Source organism: Chelonoidis abingdonii, chromosome 4 (genome assembly GCF_003597395.2).
Source record: "Chelonoidis abingdonii isolate Lonesome George chromosome 4, CheloAbing_2.0, whole genome shotgun sequence".
In the NCBI taxonomy this organism is placed as follows: domain Eukaryota; kingdom Metazoa; phylum Chordata; order Testudines; family Testudinidae; genus Chelonoidis; species Chelonoidis abingdonii.
Genome location: NC_133772.1, coordinates 20,314,877 through 20,333,564, shown reverse-complemented (window position 1 = coordinate 20,333,564; position 18,688 = coordinate 20,314,877). Strand labels below are relative to the sequence as shown.

The 18,688-nt window shown below is 43.1% G+C and overlaps 1 protein-coding gene across 1 annotated transcript in view; it reads left to right on the top strand.

The window, feature by feature from the left end:
• The window catches only part of FKBP5 (FKBP prolyl isomerase 5), a 56,725-nt gene that overhangs the window by 25,272 nt on the left and 12,765 nt on the right, over positions 1-18,688 (top strand). Inside the window, exons 2-6 of the mRNA XM_075064940.1 lie at positions 4,114-4,242; positions 5,598-5,742; positions 7,371-7,513; positions 8,982-9,096; positions 18,406-18,562. Coding sequence (XP_074921041.1) covers positions 4,138-4,242; positions 5,598-5,742; positions 7,371-7,513; positions 8,982-9,096; positions 18,406-18,562 — 665 coding nt within the window. The 5' untranslated portion in view covers positions 4,114-4,137. The remainder of the gene's footprint in view (positions 1-4,113; positions 4,243-5,597; positions 5,743-7,370; positions 7,514-8,981; positions 9,097-18,405; positions 18,563-18,688) is intronic.

The window sequence follows — 18,688 nt, the reverse complement described above, 5'->3', positions numbered from 1 at the left end:
TGGCGCCACGTCCCATCCAAGAGATTTGCCGTGCTGCCGACCTGGTCATCGGTCCATACTTTCGCCTCCACTATTGCGTTGGGATACAACAGTCTCGCAGACGACGCAGCCTTTGAGTGTGGTTTACTCCAGGCTGCCAGTCTCACTCCGACCCCTCCACCTAGGTTAAGCGGTGGGGAATCACCTACCTGGAATGGATGATGAGCCAATCACTCGAAGCAAGAAACAAGGTTACTTCACCTTTGTAACTTGTGTTCTTCGAGATGTGTTGCTCATTATCCATTCCACACCCACCCTCCTTTCCCACTGTCGGAGTAGCCGGCAAGAAGCGAACGTGAAGGGTCGGCGGGTCGCTGGGGTATTTATGCGGGCGCCTGGTGCACCACTCCAGGGCGCCCAGCCCGACCCGCTGAGTTGTTGCTAGGGTAAAAGTTTCTCCGACGGCTGTGCACGCGGCGCGCACACACCTACCTGGAATGGATATGAGCAACACATCTCGAAGAACAACAGTTACAAAGGTGAGTAACCTTGTTTTAAACATTGCACGGCAGTGCAGCTACCAAAATAGAAAAATGATTTTAAGGTAATTGCCAGGAAATATTTTTAAAACGTCAGGCAATTCCTTTCTCATCGGGGGGTATTGTAAAATATGTGTCCTTGATGGAGAAAATTGCCTTATTGTCAAAACCTCAGCCGGTTGCGCAATGAGTCCAGAAGAGCCTGGTGTTGTCGCAGGGCTGTCTGTAATTACACAAATTCTATCCTCCATCCTTCTGACCTTGTTGCCAACTCACTGTCATTACTGTCTCATGCAGCTTGCGAGACTTGGTGTTTTTCTTAAAGCTCCAGCCCAAGGGGTTCTGCACATGTGTGAGAAACTCGTCTTTCTTTCTTCAGCAAGGGCAAGATTTTAGCCCTTTTTTGTCACAGTGAGAACCACGAAAAATCTTCAAATACACCCTAAAGGCTCATAAAGAGCCCCACACTTGTTATGTTAAAAAACCCTTATGATATATAATATTTTTGGCAGGGTCTGATTCAAGATTTTTGAACACTCCTCCCCCTCTACTCTCCCCACCCCGAGTAGTGTGTTTTCTCAGGTAATGGCCATATCATATATCTTTTTAAACAAGAATTGTTTGCAGCAATGGCCCTAGCACTCCAGCAGAAAATCCAGTTTACCAGGCACATTGGGCCCTGTGCGTCTCTTCTCTGCTCTCCCCATCTGAGCTATGTATTTAAAAGACAAACTTACGTTAGTCTCTCTCTGAGGCCTGTAGTCCATGAGCAGTGGAAAGTGGAGGAACGTGGAAGAGACAAATGAAGGAAGTGGAAGTGGGAAGAGGAATGGGGCAAAAAGAATAACATGTGGTGAGACGAGATACCAGATTGAGGGGAAGGAAGGCAATATTGCCAGCCCTCGGTGTTCAAAAATCATGAGTCAGTACCCCCGAAATTGTGTGATTGGCTTAACGAATCATGGGTTTTGAAACCAAAACAAAAAACATGGGGTTCTTTTTATTTGACTCTTGGCTTTTGAACCTGCCTCTGCACAGCTGGGGATGTGTTTCTCAGCCCAGGTACTCAGACTTGCACTAGCTTAGCTTGACTTAGCACACTGAAAATACCAGTGTGGTCGTTGTGTTCTGGGCAGCGGCTCAGGATAGCCATCTGAGAACAAGCCTGCCCAACCCCCTACATCCAAGCTTGGGTGGCTAGCCCAGGCCGCCATCCATTCTGTAGCATCAACACTGCTATTTCAGCACACTAGCTCAAGCTAAGCTAGTGTGACTCTGCCATAGAATCATAGAAGATTAGGGTTGGAAGAGACCTCAGGAGGTCATCTAGTCCAACCCCCTGCTCACAGCAGGACCAATCCTCAACTAAATCATCCCAGCCAGGGCTTTGTCATGCCAGGCCTTAAAAACCTCTAAGGATGGAGAGTCCACCACCTGTCGACATGTGTTGGGAATCACACCTCCCAGGTGCAGTGCAGATGTACCCAACGGCACACTCAGGTCATGTTGTCAAGCTTTCCTCTGCAGCCATGTGGGTAAAACGCTATTCTAAAAAAAAGCTGAGCTTTTTATGTAAGCAGAGGATTCCAGGAATTTGGGTTTAAATAAAAATACCAAGTGTCTTGAGACTTGTTTTACTGCGTGTGTCTGCAACACAGGGAACAAGGAAAGACATTGACAGGACAAAAAGGGGGAGCAGTGGATCTTAAAAGGCAACAAGCATGCAGAGATTTCAGGATGTCAGCTCACTGGAGCAGGAATTATACTTCCCGGCACGTCTGTACAGTGCTGAGCATATTTTGGATATAGATCTCAATTTTTTTTCAAAAAATGAGATGGATCAGGAGGGTGAGCAAGAAGAAACAACAAGGAATCTGGGGTGGGACTGCTGCTTTTAAAAATAGCTTTTGGTTTTGATTTTCCAAAGACACAGTAAATAATCCTCTATGGGAAACGGTTGACATGTACTGTGGGCCTAAAGTAATTTGCAGTACAATGCACAAAAAGGTTAGTTTTCTAAATAACTTTCTCAGCTTGTGGGCCCTGAAACAGCTCCTCAGTGATCGGGCTTTTTTGGTTGATGGATGAGGGGGAGTTTGCGCATGTATGGTTTTCCATACCTTGTAAACAGAAATGTCTACCTTTTAGGGAATGAAGGAGTTTTCAATGTTACTTGGCATCTTTATCACTAAACTTCACACGCGTGCTGATCACCTTGTGTTTGGAAGCTTTGTGGTCACGAGGACACTGGGCTGGTCCAAGTTGAACTTTCTGTATGTTTTTCTAAAATGGGTTCCTCTCTAAGATCCCAGAAGAAATGGCTAGTGTATCTCTGAAGGGGGTAGCGCTTGTGCCTGTCTGTTATGGTTGGTCAGGAGGCTGAGACTGTCATCCATGCCTTTGTCACCTCTCTGCTAAGCTTCTACTGTAATGTGCTACTCTTGCAATCTAGGGATGCAGAACACAGCTGTCTGTTAGCTAACTGGAATGGGACACTTGGGGCTCACAGTTCTGGTGCTCAGGTCTCTGTCCTGGTTTTCTGCTCTGCTTGGGTTCCATTTCAGCAAATCGGTGGGAATCTTTCAAACTCAGAATTTTCTGGAGTTCATCTGCCTGAGACCGTCTTTTTATCCCATCATAGCAGTTGATTATCTAGCATGCTCTTGCTGTGGGTCCCTGGTGTTAAACCTTCCAGGGCCATTGGCAAGACTCATCTGAGGGCGTTCCGTGGTATGATACGCTGATTTGTGATGTTATACTGTTGCCTCAAAACATGGCAGTGATTGATTGACAATGACAGAACATAAGGATGTGAAATCAGGATAACTTTACACCTCACCGTGACTCCATGTAATTGAGTGACTGTGTGAGGTTATTGCTGATCTGTATTGCTAAACAGATCCTCAAAAAATTAACAAGACTGTTAGTAGCTGAAAACTCATGCTTGTCACACGGGCGTAACTTGTATTTATTAAAAGCCAAAAATGGCTGCAAACTTAAATTGGACGGGAACAGCCCACCCCCTACTGCTGATTGAACCTGGTGATCTTCTAAACAAAAAGAGCTCTCCACCATGCTTGTAGCTGTTTCATCACTTCAGACTGACTCAACAGACATTTTAGGCTTCCGAGTGACACTCCTGGAATCCTACTATGTAGACTGCAGTGGTGGTGAAGTCATATCGGCTATTCAGAGGAAGCCTTGCATGGAGAAATCTGGCTTTCATTGACTGTTTAAAAAAAAGTTGTTCCCAGTCACTAACAGTGCAATGGGAGATCAGATTGGTCTAGTCCTATTTGTGTATACAAGGTAGATTCTGTGTTTTACAAATTTTCTTTTTTAACAATTTGTGGCTCGTGTCTTCCATAGAAAGGGATGTTCCACTTTGTATATGTAGATCAGTTTTATGCTAATAGATTTTCTTTCCTGCAAAGGTCAAATGGGAGAACTTTGTAGTTAAGTTTCCTCCATCACTTTTCTAAAGTGTTTCATACCTCTCTGGGCTTGTGCTCTAGCACTGGACACCTTAGAGGAGCGTAGACCTCTGAAAATACAAATTGGCACTGAGCACGGTGTATTGTGTGTGTTTTGACAGCGTCTGTGCTTATGAAAGAAGACAATGACAACTGACGAGGCCACAAAGAATGAAGGAGAGGTCCAGACAGCAGCTCTTGCTGAACAAGGAGAGGACATCACACCGAATCAAGATCGAGGGGTTCTGAAGGTGAGGTCATTGCCAAAGCTAGTGGCACATTTCAATAGCTACTCTCCTACTTCAGTGAATCTAGAGCACATACACATAAACTGTCTGAATGTTAGTGACATGGGTTGTCTTACAGCTTCTAGCACAATAAAGCTGAGCTTTTCAAAGTTGTCTAGGGGATTTCATTGTCCAATTCCCTTTACAAAAATAGGAAGACTTAAATGGCATGGAGATCACAGCTGCAGTACAGATATCAGCCTTCGCTGTGAATTTCACTGCTAGTGTATGTCTAATCAGATCTTTAGTAGTACATCCATGAAGTACTCATAGGCTTTTCCCTAGATCTAATTTCCCCTTTTTCTACAGGAGGCAAATTCAGAATTGTTCCACCGTATATTTTCAAATGCTTCATCCTATTGGTGGAATATAACTATTTCCCCAGTGGTATCTCCTCTGCGCACACTCCCTGCTCCTTTTAGCTTAAGAACTACCTGCTCCAAACAGTAGCATAAAAGCATTTTGACCAAAAGTGAATGGAATGATTTTACCCCTATAGACGTGGCATTACATTGGCAGCAAGTAGATATTATTTTACTAACTAGATTTCTAAATATGATACTTAAACACATCGTTGTATAACTGTAAAGCCTCTACAGCTCTCTCTATTGAGGCCTGTAAAAATCTCCGTATATGTGATGGAAACAACTAATGCTATTTATTGATTTTTATTTTGAGGGAACAAATTAATAAAAAGGCTACTTAAATCATTACCTCTTTAGATTTCTGCCATTGTGAGTTGGAAGACAGGATTGATCTAGAGATCTGGTTATGGCAGAAGATAGCTTGAATAGCCATGGCCATTGGGAGGCTGAATCAGCATCCCTAGATCTCCATGGAAACGGCTATAAAAACATGCTCTGGGTTCAAACATGGCATAAAAAAAAGTGCCTGGGAAAGTTCAGCAATTTTACTTAAAACACTGTGTCAGTGATACTACTTAAACTTAAAAACAAGACAGTGTTGCAGTGCCACCAACTTTGGACCTGCTGGCTGGTATGCAACACTCTTTGGGCTTGTTCTCTGGGATTGCGACTGCGCAAGGAACTGTGTGGTGGGTGGGTTTTATTGCGTTGCGGGAACCACAGCTAGGATGAAGTTGGTGTGCGCGCCAGCACCACCTTATTAAGAATATGTTATGGGAGTTTGGAGTTGTTGGAGAGAGGAGCTGTGCTGCCAACACTTAGCTGCACGGGTGTGTCTAGAACCAAGACACTTGCCTAAAGTAGAGGAACCATTGGACTCAGTCAATTGAAGCCTGCCTGTTTGTTGAAATGGACTCCTACCATCTTCATCCTAGTTGTCCTTCTCTCTCCTAGATCGTGAAGAGGCCAGGTCATGAGGATAAGTCCCCTATGATTGGAGACAAGGTTTACGTCCACTATAAAGGAAAGCTGGCCAATGGAAAAAAATTTGATTCCAGCCGTGATAGGAATGAGCCATTTATTTTCAGTCTGGGAAAAGGTAAGGAGTGAAATGGAAATGCAGTCTCAGGGCTCCATAGTGCATTTTCTCTGGATAATGTCAGTTTGTTGATACACCATTCTTTTGTTAGAGAGAGCGCATGATTAAGTGGAATGAACACAAGACTGGGAATAAGGAAATTTTAGGTTGTAATCCTGGTTCTGTCGCTGAGTAAATGTGGCTCTGGGTATTCAGTCACTTTGTGTCTGTTCAGGACCCCTGGGGTATTGAGATCATATTTTATTAGGCCCAAATTTTCAAATGTTTCCTGATTTTGGGTGCCTCTGGAAATCTGACAGTAGGTGTCTAATATCCAGCAGTTTACATTAAGTCAATGGTTGATGCTTGTGCTCAGCACCCCTGAGAATCTGTCTGTGGATGCTCAAAATCAAGTCACAACGGAAATAGATATTTCCTTTCCCTCTAATTGTGTATGCTGCTTTACCCATTCCTGCTGTCCACAGAGTTATAGCCACTTGCAAAATGTGTTTTTTAAGTGTGCTTCACATTGAGTGTGACAGGATTTGAACTGAATACCTGCCTATTTGTATCTTTTGCAGCCAGTGGTAACCTTTATATTCCCCAGCTTGAATAATGACTGAGGAACTCTCATAAAGTTTTAAAGTTCCTATTGTCAGGCAGATCTCACTAAACGCGGGAAGGGGGGAGAGTGGAGCTATAGCGAATTAAAAATATAAAGGAGTGATTTCTAATTAGAATACTTGCTTTTCAAAGCTCTTATGAGGTGTCAGCAGATCTTCCAGGCAATTTGGTTTTGGCATTCCTATTACCCCTTCGTGAGCAACAAATGGAGTTACACTTAGATAAATGAAATTCTACCCTCTGTTTGCTACGGGGCAGGTCGAGAACAAAAAGGAATTGTTTTGGAGCACATGGCTTTTAATGATTTTATTTTTTTGAATGAAGGACCACCATTTACTAAGGGCCTCTATATACTAAAATTGCATTCCCCGTCATGGCCCTTTAAGCTTACAGAATGGAAACATTTGCTCCTGTACATGGTTTACAGCTCCAAAATGCTTCTGTAGAAAGTGGACTGGAGAACATGGACCAGACTCATGGATTGTCAAGTTTTTGTAACTCTGACTATAGAATTTGGGATATTAAGCCAGAAGAATAGCTTAGTGCAATAGTCCTTCCCTCCTAGAATTCTGCTGTAGGGCTTTTCATGCAAGCTTGTGGGGAGCTACCCTCTGCTCCCAGGGGGTGTCAGCACACCCCTTTGTAGCCACTCTGAGCATATCCCCTCCACAGCCCTATTCTAGCACCTAAATAACACAGTGCTATGCAGCCTCTCTGTGTTGGGGTGAAGTTCTCTACTAATGTGGAGGGGATGGCAGCAAATTTCCCTGCGCTACTTTCCGACGTACGCTTTAGAGTATCCCTAGATAATGATGACAGGTGGATCTGATGGAGTCCTCGTAGTAGCTGAGTTGTGTAGCTGTTGTGACTCTTATTGTATTGGTTTCATGACCACAAGTAAAGACCGTACATGCCCAGATTTAGCAGAGCATTTGAAAAAAGAAAACGGACTGTGTCTAAAACTTGTTTTTGGCACGTTTGTGTTATAAATCATTCTCTCGTATTGAAGCATGTCCTTCTCTTAGGCCAGGTAATCAAGGCATGGGACATTGGGGTTGCCACCATGAAGAAAGGGGAGATCTGCCACTTGCTATGTAAACCAGAATATGCGTATGGCTCTGCCGGCAGTATCCCGAAAATCCCTTCCAATGCAACCCTCTTTTTCGAGGCAAGTATGTGTAAGAGTGTTGGTATGGAAACTCCCTCTCTTGGGGCATGCTGTTAAAAAAACAATTCAACAAAGCAGTTGGCTTCTTGAATTGGTTTTTTTTTTTTCCCCCCACCTTCAGCTATTCATGCCCATGCTGTCTCAGAAATGTATGTCTAAACTGGAGAAGCAGTGTCCAAACAGGATCTGAAGCTACCAAGCCCAGAAAAGAACTCTTGTCTTGGAACCATATGGAAAACAGTGACACACATAGCACACAGATTCTGTTAATTCTCTGCTGCGTGTGCACACATCTGTAAAATTGGGGGAGGGCAGGTCAAAAATGGTTTCATGTCATAAAAATCCATTAATGTCAGTGAGCTAAATCAACATGAAAGTTGGCATGGAGCAGCTGTTGGTCAGCCAAACTGAGCACAGTGTGTATGTGTTCATTTGGCAAAACCTTGCAAAACCCAACAGAAGTAAAGCATCTTTAGTTAATTAAGGCACAGATTGTCCCAGCTCTGGCTGCAATGGATTGCCTTGGAGAGCCATTGGCCTCAGTGTGCCTGTTTTCATTGTCAACAGGCTTAATGGCCTCTTTCTTAGTGGTGCTATGTCTGGTCGACAGAGACCGAGAAGGGCGACAGAACGATTAGGGGAAGGGAACAGCTTCCATATGAGGAGAGATTAAAAAGACTGGAACTTGTTTGCTTAGAAAAGAGATGACTAAGGGGGGAAGTTGTGATAAGAGGCCCATAAACTCATGAATGGTGTCAAGAAAGTGAATAGGGAAGTATTATTTAGCTCTGTGCAGAATGCAAGAGCCAGTGGTCACCCAATTAAATTAATAGGCAGCAGATTTAAAACACATAAGGAAGTACTTCTTCACACAGTGCATAGTCAGCCTGTGGAACTCTTTGCCAGTGGATGTTGTGAAGGCCAGAAATATAACTGGATCCAAAAAAATAATTAGATTAGCCATAGAGGACATATCCATCAATGACTGTTAGCCAAGATGCTCAGGGATGCAATCCCATGCTCTGGGTATCCCTAAACCTCTAACTGCCAGCAGCTGGGACTGGACAATTGGATGGATCTCTTGATAATTGCCATGTTCTGTTCATTCTGTCGAAGCATCTGGCATTGGCACTGTCAGAAGACAGAATATTGGGATAGATGGACCATTGGTCTGACCCACTGTGGCTGTTCTTACATTCTTATGGTCTGTGCCTTTTAGGGCAGTTTTCACAGAATCTCACATCACTGTTTGAATTACACCCTTACAGGATTAGTAAACTCTAGTTTTATTCTTTCTTTGTGCTGCTTTTCGGGTATTACGCACGTTCCAGTTTTTAATTCATTGGACCTGTTACCTAGCTTAGAGCTGGCTTTCATGGGCTTCTTCCAGTGTCAGCAGAATTGGATTGGTTGGTTTTCCACATCTAGGATCAACAGTTGCTTAGGCTACCTTTTTATTTATTTTTAGATCGAGCTTCTTGATTTCAAAGGGGAGGATTTATTTGAGGATGGAGGAATCATCCGGAGAATCAAACGAAAAGGGGAGGGATACTCCAACCCAAACGAAGGAGCCACCGTAGAAAGTGAGTACCAGCTTAGCTGCAGGAGTAACTAAACGCACCTTAGCAGCCGAGTGCAAATATGTTGGTGAGATGAGCCTGTGTAATAGCATTCCAGAGGATTTGCAGCACTGTAGCCATCTCTGGCGATGAAGCAGGTTGACGGGGTTGTTTCTGAGGAGTGCTGGGAGGCTCATCCATCATCGGGTTGCCAGTCTGTATTTTGTACTGTCTTTCTGTCTGACTAGGTCAGACTCTGCAGCTGTGCTAGAATTGAGTTCCTCAAGCACATGTTCTGGCTCAAAGACTGGAGTGTGCCGTTTGTCCAGTAGCACACAATGTGTACACGTAGAGGACACTGGCCATGGTTTGTGTGGTTTTACGTGAAGATGGGGATGTGGAGGGGGGAGGGAGGAAGTAGAAGAGAGAGGCAGTTAACTCTCAGCCTGTGAGTGTCAGCATTTCATATGTTAACACAATTCTTCCTTCCTTGGCCAATCCAGAGACACTGGCTCATAAGGGTTTAATGGAAAGCTTTAAACCAAGGCAGCAGGTAGGTGATGATGAAAAGGCCACTGAGGCATAACTCCATCTCTTCTCTCTGAGTCACCCTGGTCCTGCATTCTGTCAAAGGCCCCCGTCGGGCTTTGATAAACAAACCAATACTAAATTGTGCAACCAGTTCTCCTTAGCTTGATGTGGAAACTTGGAAGAAAATTAGCATGTACGGTATGAGAGTTCTGTCTCCTTTGTTGTCTTCCTTTATTCATTAGTTTTTTTTGGAAGATTTTCCGTTCTCATGTTGCAGTCTGAAAGGCGCTGCAATGCAGTAGGGGACAGTGTGTAGGCTGCTTTGTATATCCAAACTCTGGATTTCCTTGTGTATATGTGATTAAAATCTCAGCCTCAATTTAGCTACTATAGCTTTTACTTGAGTCCAATATTTATTAATTGTTACGTGCATGCATGTCTTGGTCTAAACTAGGCAGCTTCCTATTTTCATGGTCCTATACAATGTTTGGGTTGCATCCATAATACAATTAAGTTTTTTCTTTCCTTCTCCCTGTGACCAGAATACTACTGCTAACTTTGGATGGCTACTAACTGGAGGGCAGAGATTAATGAGTAGGGTCTTCTGGAGTCAGTACTGTTCTATGCGCTTAACTGAAGTCCTAATTTGGCCCCAAAATAGTGAGCTGAAATCCCATTCAGATTTCTTATAGCACTCTTTCCAAGCTTAAAGAGAACAATTGAACCATAGAATGAGAGAGAAACAGCAGTTATGGAAGTCTTGGCCATTTGAATGGCCAAATTGTACATGTAGGACTAGCTGGTCACCCTTCTCCCTATATCAGAGCTTCTGTACAGTAGGAGTTTCTGAACCTTTTTGAGAGGGGAGAAATTGATCCAAATTATCACATTCAGCTTGTTAAGCCTGTTAATCTAAGTGTCTAGTCCTTTAGTGGGACTGATTTTAGAGAGAACTCCTTTGGGCCCTGCTAATTTCACTCTGCCTATGAAATGTTTTGGGTTGTGGTTATGTGCACTGAGACAAGCTTTGTGTAAAGTTTTAAGCTTGCTTTATTGCACCTAAAGGCCAAGTTTAAAAAAAAAAAATCAAAGTAGATACCAGTTTAATAGTTCTAACTGCTGCATGCTTTTTTATTACTTATTTTTTTGGTTTCATTTAAACATCAAAACCCATTATGCTTTTGTGTGCTCAGAAAGTTTGTAACCAGACACACAATTATCTTTGTTACGCCACAAAGTAACAAATAGAACAACGCCCTGTTCTCATTTAGAGCACAATTTTTGTTTTTAATCACTGTGTAGTGAAATTGACATTTTTTCCTCTTTCTGACAAATCAATCAGCGATTTGGCTCTTCCTTAAGCATAGATCCTAGGGCCAGAAGGAACCATAGTGATGATCTAGTCTGACATCCTGCATAGCACAGACCATAGGACTTCCCAAAATAATCCCTAGAGCAGATCCTTTGGAAATATGTACAATCTTGATTGAAAACATCCTGATATAGCAGTTCTTTAAAGACTCCCTCAGAGTGGTCGTTAGTAGGGGGCCTTTCTCATGGCACATGATTCTAAATCCTCCTTTAATTTTTTTTTAATGATTTAAAAGGTACGTTTTCTTCTTAGCTTATTGCATTAATTTGGACACAAGCATAGTCAGGATAGTGGAGATTAATGCCCTCTGAGGCAGTTTTGTACAACACATGCAGCCTGTGCAAGGCAGAGGTCAAGAACTCTTTACTAATCCTGTTCCCCAAAGTTGTGCTGTACCAGCAGTTTGATTCAGAGCAGGTTACCAATGTGGCCCTCAGTTTCATTCTGATCTAACTAGGGCCTGGGTTTCCTTAAATGTGCTTCAAGGATAGGGGCACATTTCAGACCTGACAGCCACTTAAAAACAGTGTTTTGGTTGCGTGTGTGTGTCTGTCTGTCTCTGTGTGCTCCGATCTAGTCTCCATGTCTGGCACAAGGCAGTAGGATCAGACCAGGTAGTAGGATTAGGATGGCACAAAACCAGAAGAAGAGCACTGATCTGTCATAATCTATTTTCAATCAGACAGCCGCCACATTTTCACTGTTCAAATATTTCCATTGAGTTCTAGTAAAAACCCCAGTATTAACTCAGAAACTAGTACAAAGGAACCTGACATCGCTGCTATGATTAGACTGGAAGAAAATGTGCATTTACCAGAACTGACATCTCTGGGTTGGATTTTCAAAGGCAATGTTATTAGCTTGAGTTATAGGGCATAATTCACAGTCCCACTTCCTAAAACACAGCCTGCAGTAGAATTTGTGCATGCCAGCTTTTGTTACAGCCTTTTTTCTGTTTTAATAGGAGTACAAATTGCAGTCAGCACATCAGGTTCATGTGCCAGCCACATTCAGAACACAGCGTTCTGTGCTCTTCAAAACAAAATCGCTCTAGGCACTGAGAGAACAATAAGTCAACGCTGCAGCTGAAGTGATGTACTGCAGCCGGGCTGGGGTTTCTTGCTGTGTAATCCAACTGTAACTGTATCCAAATGATCTGCTTTAGATAGCTCTTAAATACAGTTGAAAAACGGAGCAGGAGACTTTCTTGTTGCCATTATATTTCCATATAATTAAAACGGATTAAAACTACTGTGCCTTTGAAAAAAAAAAAAAAAAAGGCACGCTTGAATTCATAGCAAATCTGTGAAAGGCCAGCTGGAAGCTTCATGCCATCCTGTGTGTTTTAGTCTTAAAGTTCGCACCTTAGATCATTGTCTTCTCATGCTGGCAGAGGATGGCAACAGATTAACTGTGACTGCCAAAACCAGGGATCATAGAATATCAGGGTTGGAAGGGACCTCAGGAGGTCATCTAGTCCAACCCCTGCTCAAAGGGAGACCAATCCCCAGACAGATTTTTGCCTCAGATCCTTAAATGGCCCCCTTAAGGATTGAGCTCACAACCCTGAGTTTAGCAGGCCAATGCTCAAACCTCTGAGCTATCCCTCCCCTCTTCTCTATCCCTTTTATATCAAACTCTCAGAATTATTCTGATAAAGGCAAGAATTTGGGTAATTGGGAGCACTCGTTTCAATGAGCCTTCTTTTCCCTCTTAAGGCAGCATGGAACTGGAGTAGCAAGGAGCTCCCTCTCCGGCTCAGTCTTTTGGCTTATTCCCTACAGTGATTCCTGCCGGTTTCAATAATTATAATAACCTGGATAGCCCCATTATTGTGGTTGGTGTTTACAGGCAATAGCAGGCCAGATCTCTGCACCAAAGCAAAGGAGGAGGGAGGCTTTACATGATATTGCAAAGTTATCAGGTTACGTGTTTTCAGAATGTACGCTGAGAATTGGTGTGGGAGTGTGTGAGGTGCACTGTTTTTTGTTAAAGCAGAAAACCAAGGTGACTTGGTGGTAGTGGAAGAGTGTAGGTCAGGAGTCACCGTGCTTTTGGCGAGGGCTGGCTGGGATAACAAGGATGCCTTTTCATGAAAAATGTAGGTTTCAAAAACTGTTCGTGTCCCCCCCACAGACCTTTTTGAACCCTTTTGCGGAGGGGGAAGATTTGGAGCTGGGGCTTGAGCCTGGGTTTCTCACATCCAAGGAGAGTGTTCCAACCACTAGGCAGTTGGCTATTCTGAGGTGCAGTGTTCCCGTCTGTCTCTTGCGCTCTCGTTTTCAGACCCGAGAAACCTTCCCAACTAAAGTTTCATTAGAACCGATACGTTTGCACAAAGAGTTTATTTCAAGGAATTGGTATTTTCCTACAGAAACATTTGATCAAAAATTCTCGACCAGCTCTCCTCTCTCCAGTTGGTGTCCTTTCATATCATTCATACAGGGTCCCTCAGGCAGCAGTCGGATAAGCCAGGAATCAGTAGATTTCTTGTAGCTGTGGCTTGTGTAGGGAGCTGTGACATTTAGGGGATCACTCAGACCAGTGAGGAGTTCCCTCACTGCCTGTCTGGTAACCATAGGTGCCTTTATGCTATGCAGTGTTGGTTCAGGTCCCTCACATTGGAAGCCTTCCCACAAGCAAAAGATCTCACCCTAGCTTCTGCCAGGCTAGTTACTCTTTGCAGGGTGATACCTGCAGCCCGTGCAGTCCCGAGTCTCCCTAGATCCATCCTTCCAGAGTTCGTAAGTACCGGCCACTTGGACTTTTCCTCTCTCCTTCGTCACTCCTTCCCCCAAACCAGCCACCCTGACACCGCTTCTTTTGGGATGCGTTCTCCACACAGTTTGCACACCAGAAACCTGACTGGATAAAAATAAACAAAAGGTTTAGTTAATACAAACCCCCCAGATTGAAAAATGAAATTGTCAGGGAAGAAAATAAACAGAAAGATGCAACCTTAGGCTTTACACTTCCATGTTAAATAAAATCCCTTTCCTAATGCAAGTTTCCTCTTGCCTGGGAGCTGTTTCCCAGCGTAGCCATAGACCTGCATGCCAAACCTCAGACACGAGCCTTCTTTTTTAAAAGACACTTTCTCTCGCTCTGTCCATGTTTCCTTGTTTATTCAGAGTAGATGAAATTCCCTCTTGACTTGATAGCTGAGGATGTCTCAGTGTCTTCTGGTTAACTCCTAATGGTCCACCATTGTCCTTTCCTAGGCTGCACAATCAGTCATTTCTTGGAATTGGGTTTGTGTAAACGCCTGGTTTGGGAGCTGCTCCTCTCCACTTAACTGCTTCCAGCCCTGCTGCAAGGGGTAGCGAAATGTTGCAACACAGATTCTGTGTAGAGTTTTGTATGTGCACAAATACATAAATTCATAACCACAGTCTATGTACATATCTCATAATGACCCTCCAGTTCAGAACACTGCAAATGTTGATAAAATACAGCTTGCCATCAGTTGGTTCAGCTGCTCATTTTGGGAAAGGTTCAACCTGACGTTCTCCCCTTGGAGCGTCTTGACCCTATTGTCAGAGGATCTCTGTTACCAATTGCACAGAACTTGTCACATTGTGCTTTCTAGTTCAGTGACTGGCCAGCCACGTACTGGCCTGCTGTTCTAGTTGTTAATTATAGATGCCCAATGCAAGACATGTCCCGAGGCTGTTGGGCAACTGCAGAGCATCATCACAATCCCTGTCCTTCTCTGCAGTATTCCAGGTGCAGCATCAATGCTAAGATGTGGCTTTGTTAAGCTGGTAAAGATGCACGTGTCTCTCTCTAGTGATTGCATTTTGTAAAAGTTCCAAGCGCCGCTAATTGTGATTAAATGGAAACTGGATTAGTCATCCATGTTGTGGGCTAGAATTTCCCAAAATCACACAACAGTGCAGATATAGCAATAGAGAGTGATCTGTCTCATCAGAAAGCTGTTTAACTGCTGTGTGCTGAACTGGGGTGGTTCCCGCCAGACAGGGCACAAAGGAAGATAACCTCTGCATGACAGAGGTTTGCCAGCTCTCTACAAGAGAGATCAGTAGCATTATGTTACTCTTATGTGTCCGTTTTATCGACTTCTGACACTGAAATGGATTCTCCTTCAGGTTGTCCTGGAGCACATTTTAGTTTGATATCATTTCTCTGTTCCTTACCACTTGTAGTAACTTTCCTCGTGGATTGTATTTTCTAAATGAACAACCTACCCTAAATTCTCAATTACTGAGGGACAATCTTCACTCATTGCCATATTTGCTTTCCACAACCAACTCTCTGTATAACTTTTTTCATGAGTGATGTACACGAATACTTGGATGCTAATATCTAAACTGTATTCTTAAATTATTCACTTACATTTGGGTTATTGCTGATTATGCACTATATGTATCTTACGACTTTAAAAACAAACTTTGTATTTGTGGATAATCTAAGCACTATACCCAGATGTACAGACACTCTTTTTCTTAACCTGTGTACTATATAATTTTTTATGATTAACTTTAATAAAATGTATAAATCTATTGCCCATACGGGAAACATCTGAGCTGGTGCGACAGCACCTGCGGGGCACACCAGCCGAGTATGTTGCTGATTTAGGATCATTAGAAATATGTGAATAGAACCAGAGAGTTTTAAAGATTGGGAAGGCCATGGAATAGATACGGTTGGTCAGATATTAGGTAAAGACACTTTTCTAACCTATTTAAAGATCAAAACTAACTTTAACTGGCTCACTCTCACATGGTACCACTACATTCCAGTTAGGCATTGTGTTTCTCAGCTTTCTGTATGAAACAACTTTCCTAGAAAGTTCACTTTTAATAGATGTGATGGTGACTGGTCAATTAAACAAAAAATTATAATGGATTATATCAATCTTTGCTGACAACTTATCCTAAGTGCACAGAAAAAAAAAAAAAGAGCATCTGGATAGACGGATTATCCCAGAGGAATGGGATTTGATTTGGAAAAGGGGACAAGCAACCTCAGTCTGTAGCATGATGAAAGAACATTTCTTTAAGGTTCTGCTTCAGTGGCATCTTATACCAGTCAGCTTAAAAATATACGTATACATGACTGAATGGGGATAAGCATGGCGGGGAATTGTGGTGAGAGAGGACATTCTATGAATATATGGTGGCCATGTCCAGTCTTGAGAGCATTGGGATAGTTTGTAACTTGGGTATTTATTACAAACCTCCTGGGGCTTCCTAGCAAAAATGGTCCCATGAAAGGAAATGGAGAATTACTCTCTCATCTGCTAGGCTACTGATAGCCTCTCACTAGAAAAAGAAAAATAGTCCAGCCAAGGAGGAATGGCTAAAAAAAGTGGGAAGCGGTTATGGAAAAATTTGACGCACCAGTTACATTTCCCTGCCTCCCCCCACCTCAGAAAAAAGCACACCTGTCCAACTTCTTTGAATGTTAACATTGGTTAGACACACCTGATTTGGTAAATGTGTGGGTCGTGTGAAGACGGGTGCTTTAGTATGGTACACTCTACGCCTATTGGATAGAGAGACCTGATGCTAACATTTGTGTATGTTTCCCTACACAGAACATCAGTGTTATAATGATGGTTTTGTCTGATATTTACAAGTAAAGGATTTATAAACCTGTTAAAACTGCCTAAATCAATAGTTTTTAAAAAGTGAGTATCTGAGCACCAGTTAGCAATGAACAGGAATTATACCTGCAGCCTCAGGCTGTAAGTCAGTTTCCTTACTCAGGCCAGGGTCCTGTTGACTTCAAGAGAACTCGTATCTGACTAAGGATGGTGGGGTTAAAGGAAAATACGCCTTCAGTTACTTTCCCATTGCCTTGCTTTGTAGTGCTTGTGGTCAGGGGAGAGAGGAATGTTGAACCTCCTCACCACCAGAAGTCTGGGCCACATGGTCAGTAGCTGGCTAGATTTTGCATAAGCAGGGAGGAGATGAATCTTCCAAAACCCAAGGAAAGTGAACTGCTGCGTTGCATATCTCACTGCAGGCTGTGTGCTACATGAAGACAGAATAAAGGAATATATCCCTGAACGGTTCTAAAGCACCCCTCGCTGTAGTGACTAGGCACAATAGTATGAATACACTTCTCATTGTTGAGAATTTGCAAGCTGAAACCCAGTCTAAATTACTGTGGTTCTTGGAGTGTCCAGACTTTACGATTCTTAGTAACTTTTATTTAAACATACAGGAGATGTTGTGGGTATTGGTACCACTTTGAGAGCACAGAGTACATGAATCTTAAACAAGCAGGGAGTTCATGCTTTTTCCATAGTCTACAGATTCAGTCTGTCACATTCTGTTCAACCGTGGGTGAGGGACAGCTTTTCCTCCAAATGTTAAAGGTATTTTCACAAGAACTAATTTTAAACTTTATATTGCAAAAGAACGAAAACCCTTCTTTTCCCAGATTGTAGTGACGCTTACACAAAGTCCCTGACCACTAGTAGGCACCCACTTGTCTTAAGTCACCACTTTAAGTAATCACCGAGATTTTTAGCGGCATTGTGGTAACTGTTTGAGACTGCCCTGGGGGTAGGCAGTAAACTTTTAAAGACAATTTGGTTGTTGCTTACAAGAGGTTTCACTTTATGTGTAGACAAACATGGATGCTATAGACAGGATTTTTCTTACCTGTAGCCAGAAGCTACGTACCTGAGACTGTATTTGTCTCTGTCTCAAAATAGAGCTGGGTTATTCCCTGAAGATTACAAAATGTTAACCTTGTACTTGAAACTCTTAAGGGCAGGGGACTTGGTCTTAGCTGTGTAAAGTATAGGGCAAGCTTATAGCACTATGCAGAGGAGTTGTAATTGCAATGCAAGGGGCTGTGTCTATTTCAGATTCGAGGAGTTTGTCCACTATAGTTTAGGACAAGAGGATGTGTTAGTCATCGTGCTTATCTGATGTCCTAACCTTGGACAGAAGGTGCATGGTCAGAGATTCAAATACAGTGCTCTCCAATACTAGTTTTCAGGTCCTTCCCCCGGACCCCCACATGACGGGCTAATCATCGGTGTACCGCCAAGTGCTGCACAGACTGACTGGTTGGCTTCCCCACACTGTTCTGTAGTATCCCCTCAGTTATCAGTCTGATCAAAGATTGCAGGTGGAGTTTAGGCAATAATCACAAATGGGAATTAGTTCAAGACCATCAGACTAGTTTTCTCAACCTGGTAGAACCCAGATGTCCAGAGACAAACTGCACTTCTAGATCCTTAAGACTGCCTTACTTCCCAAATGCAGGGAGTAATTTAGAGCACTCCGTACTGGAAACCGATTTGCTGTGTTGGATAACAGTGCTGTAACAGTGCTAGCAACTCTGTCGGCCCAGTGAAACTTTTGTGCAACTCTGTCGGCCCAGTGAAACTTTTCTGGCAATTTTGTGTGCCTTCCTTGCATCTCTTACTGTGTTTTGTTTCCCTGCAGTCCACCTGGAAGGATTTTATGGTAGCAGAATGTTTGACTGCAGAGATGTGACGTTCATTGTTGGAGAAGGGGAAGACCATGACATTCCAATTGGAATCGACAAAGCTCTAGAAAAAATGCAGAGAGAAGAATACTGTATCTTGTACCTTGCACCACGGTAAGAAACTCCTAGCTCTGGGTGAGCAGTATCTGTCTGAACATCTTGCAGACAATCTCAGTAGCAGGCTGTTACTGAAAAGGAGATGTTTTTTTCCAAGGATGTTCTCTACAAATGCCCACCCCT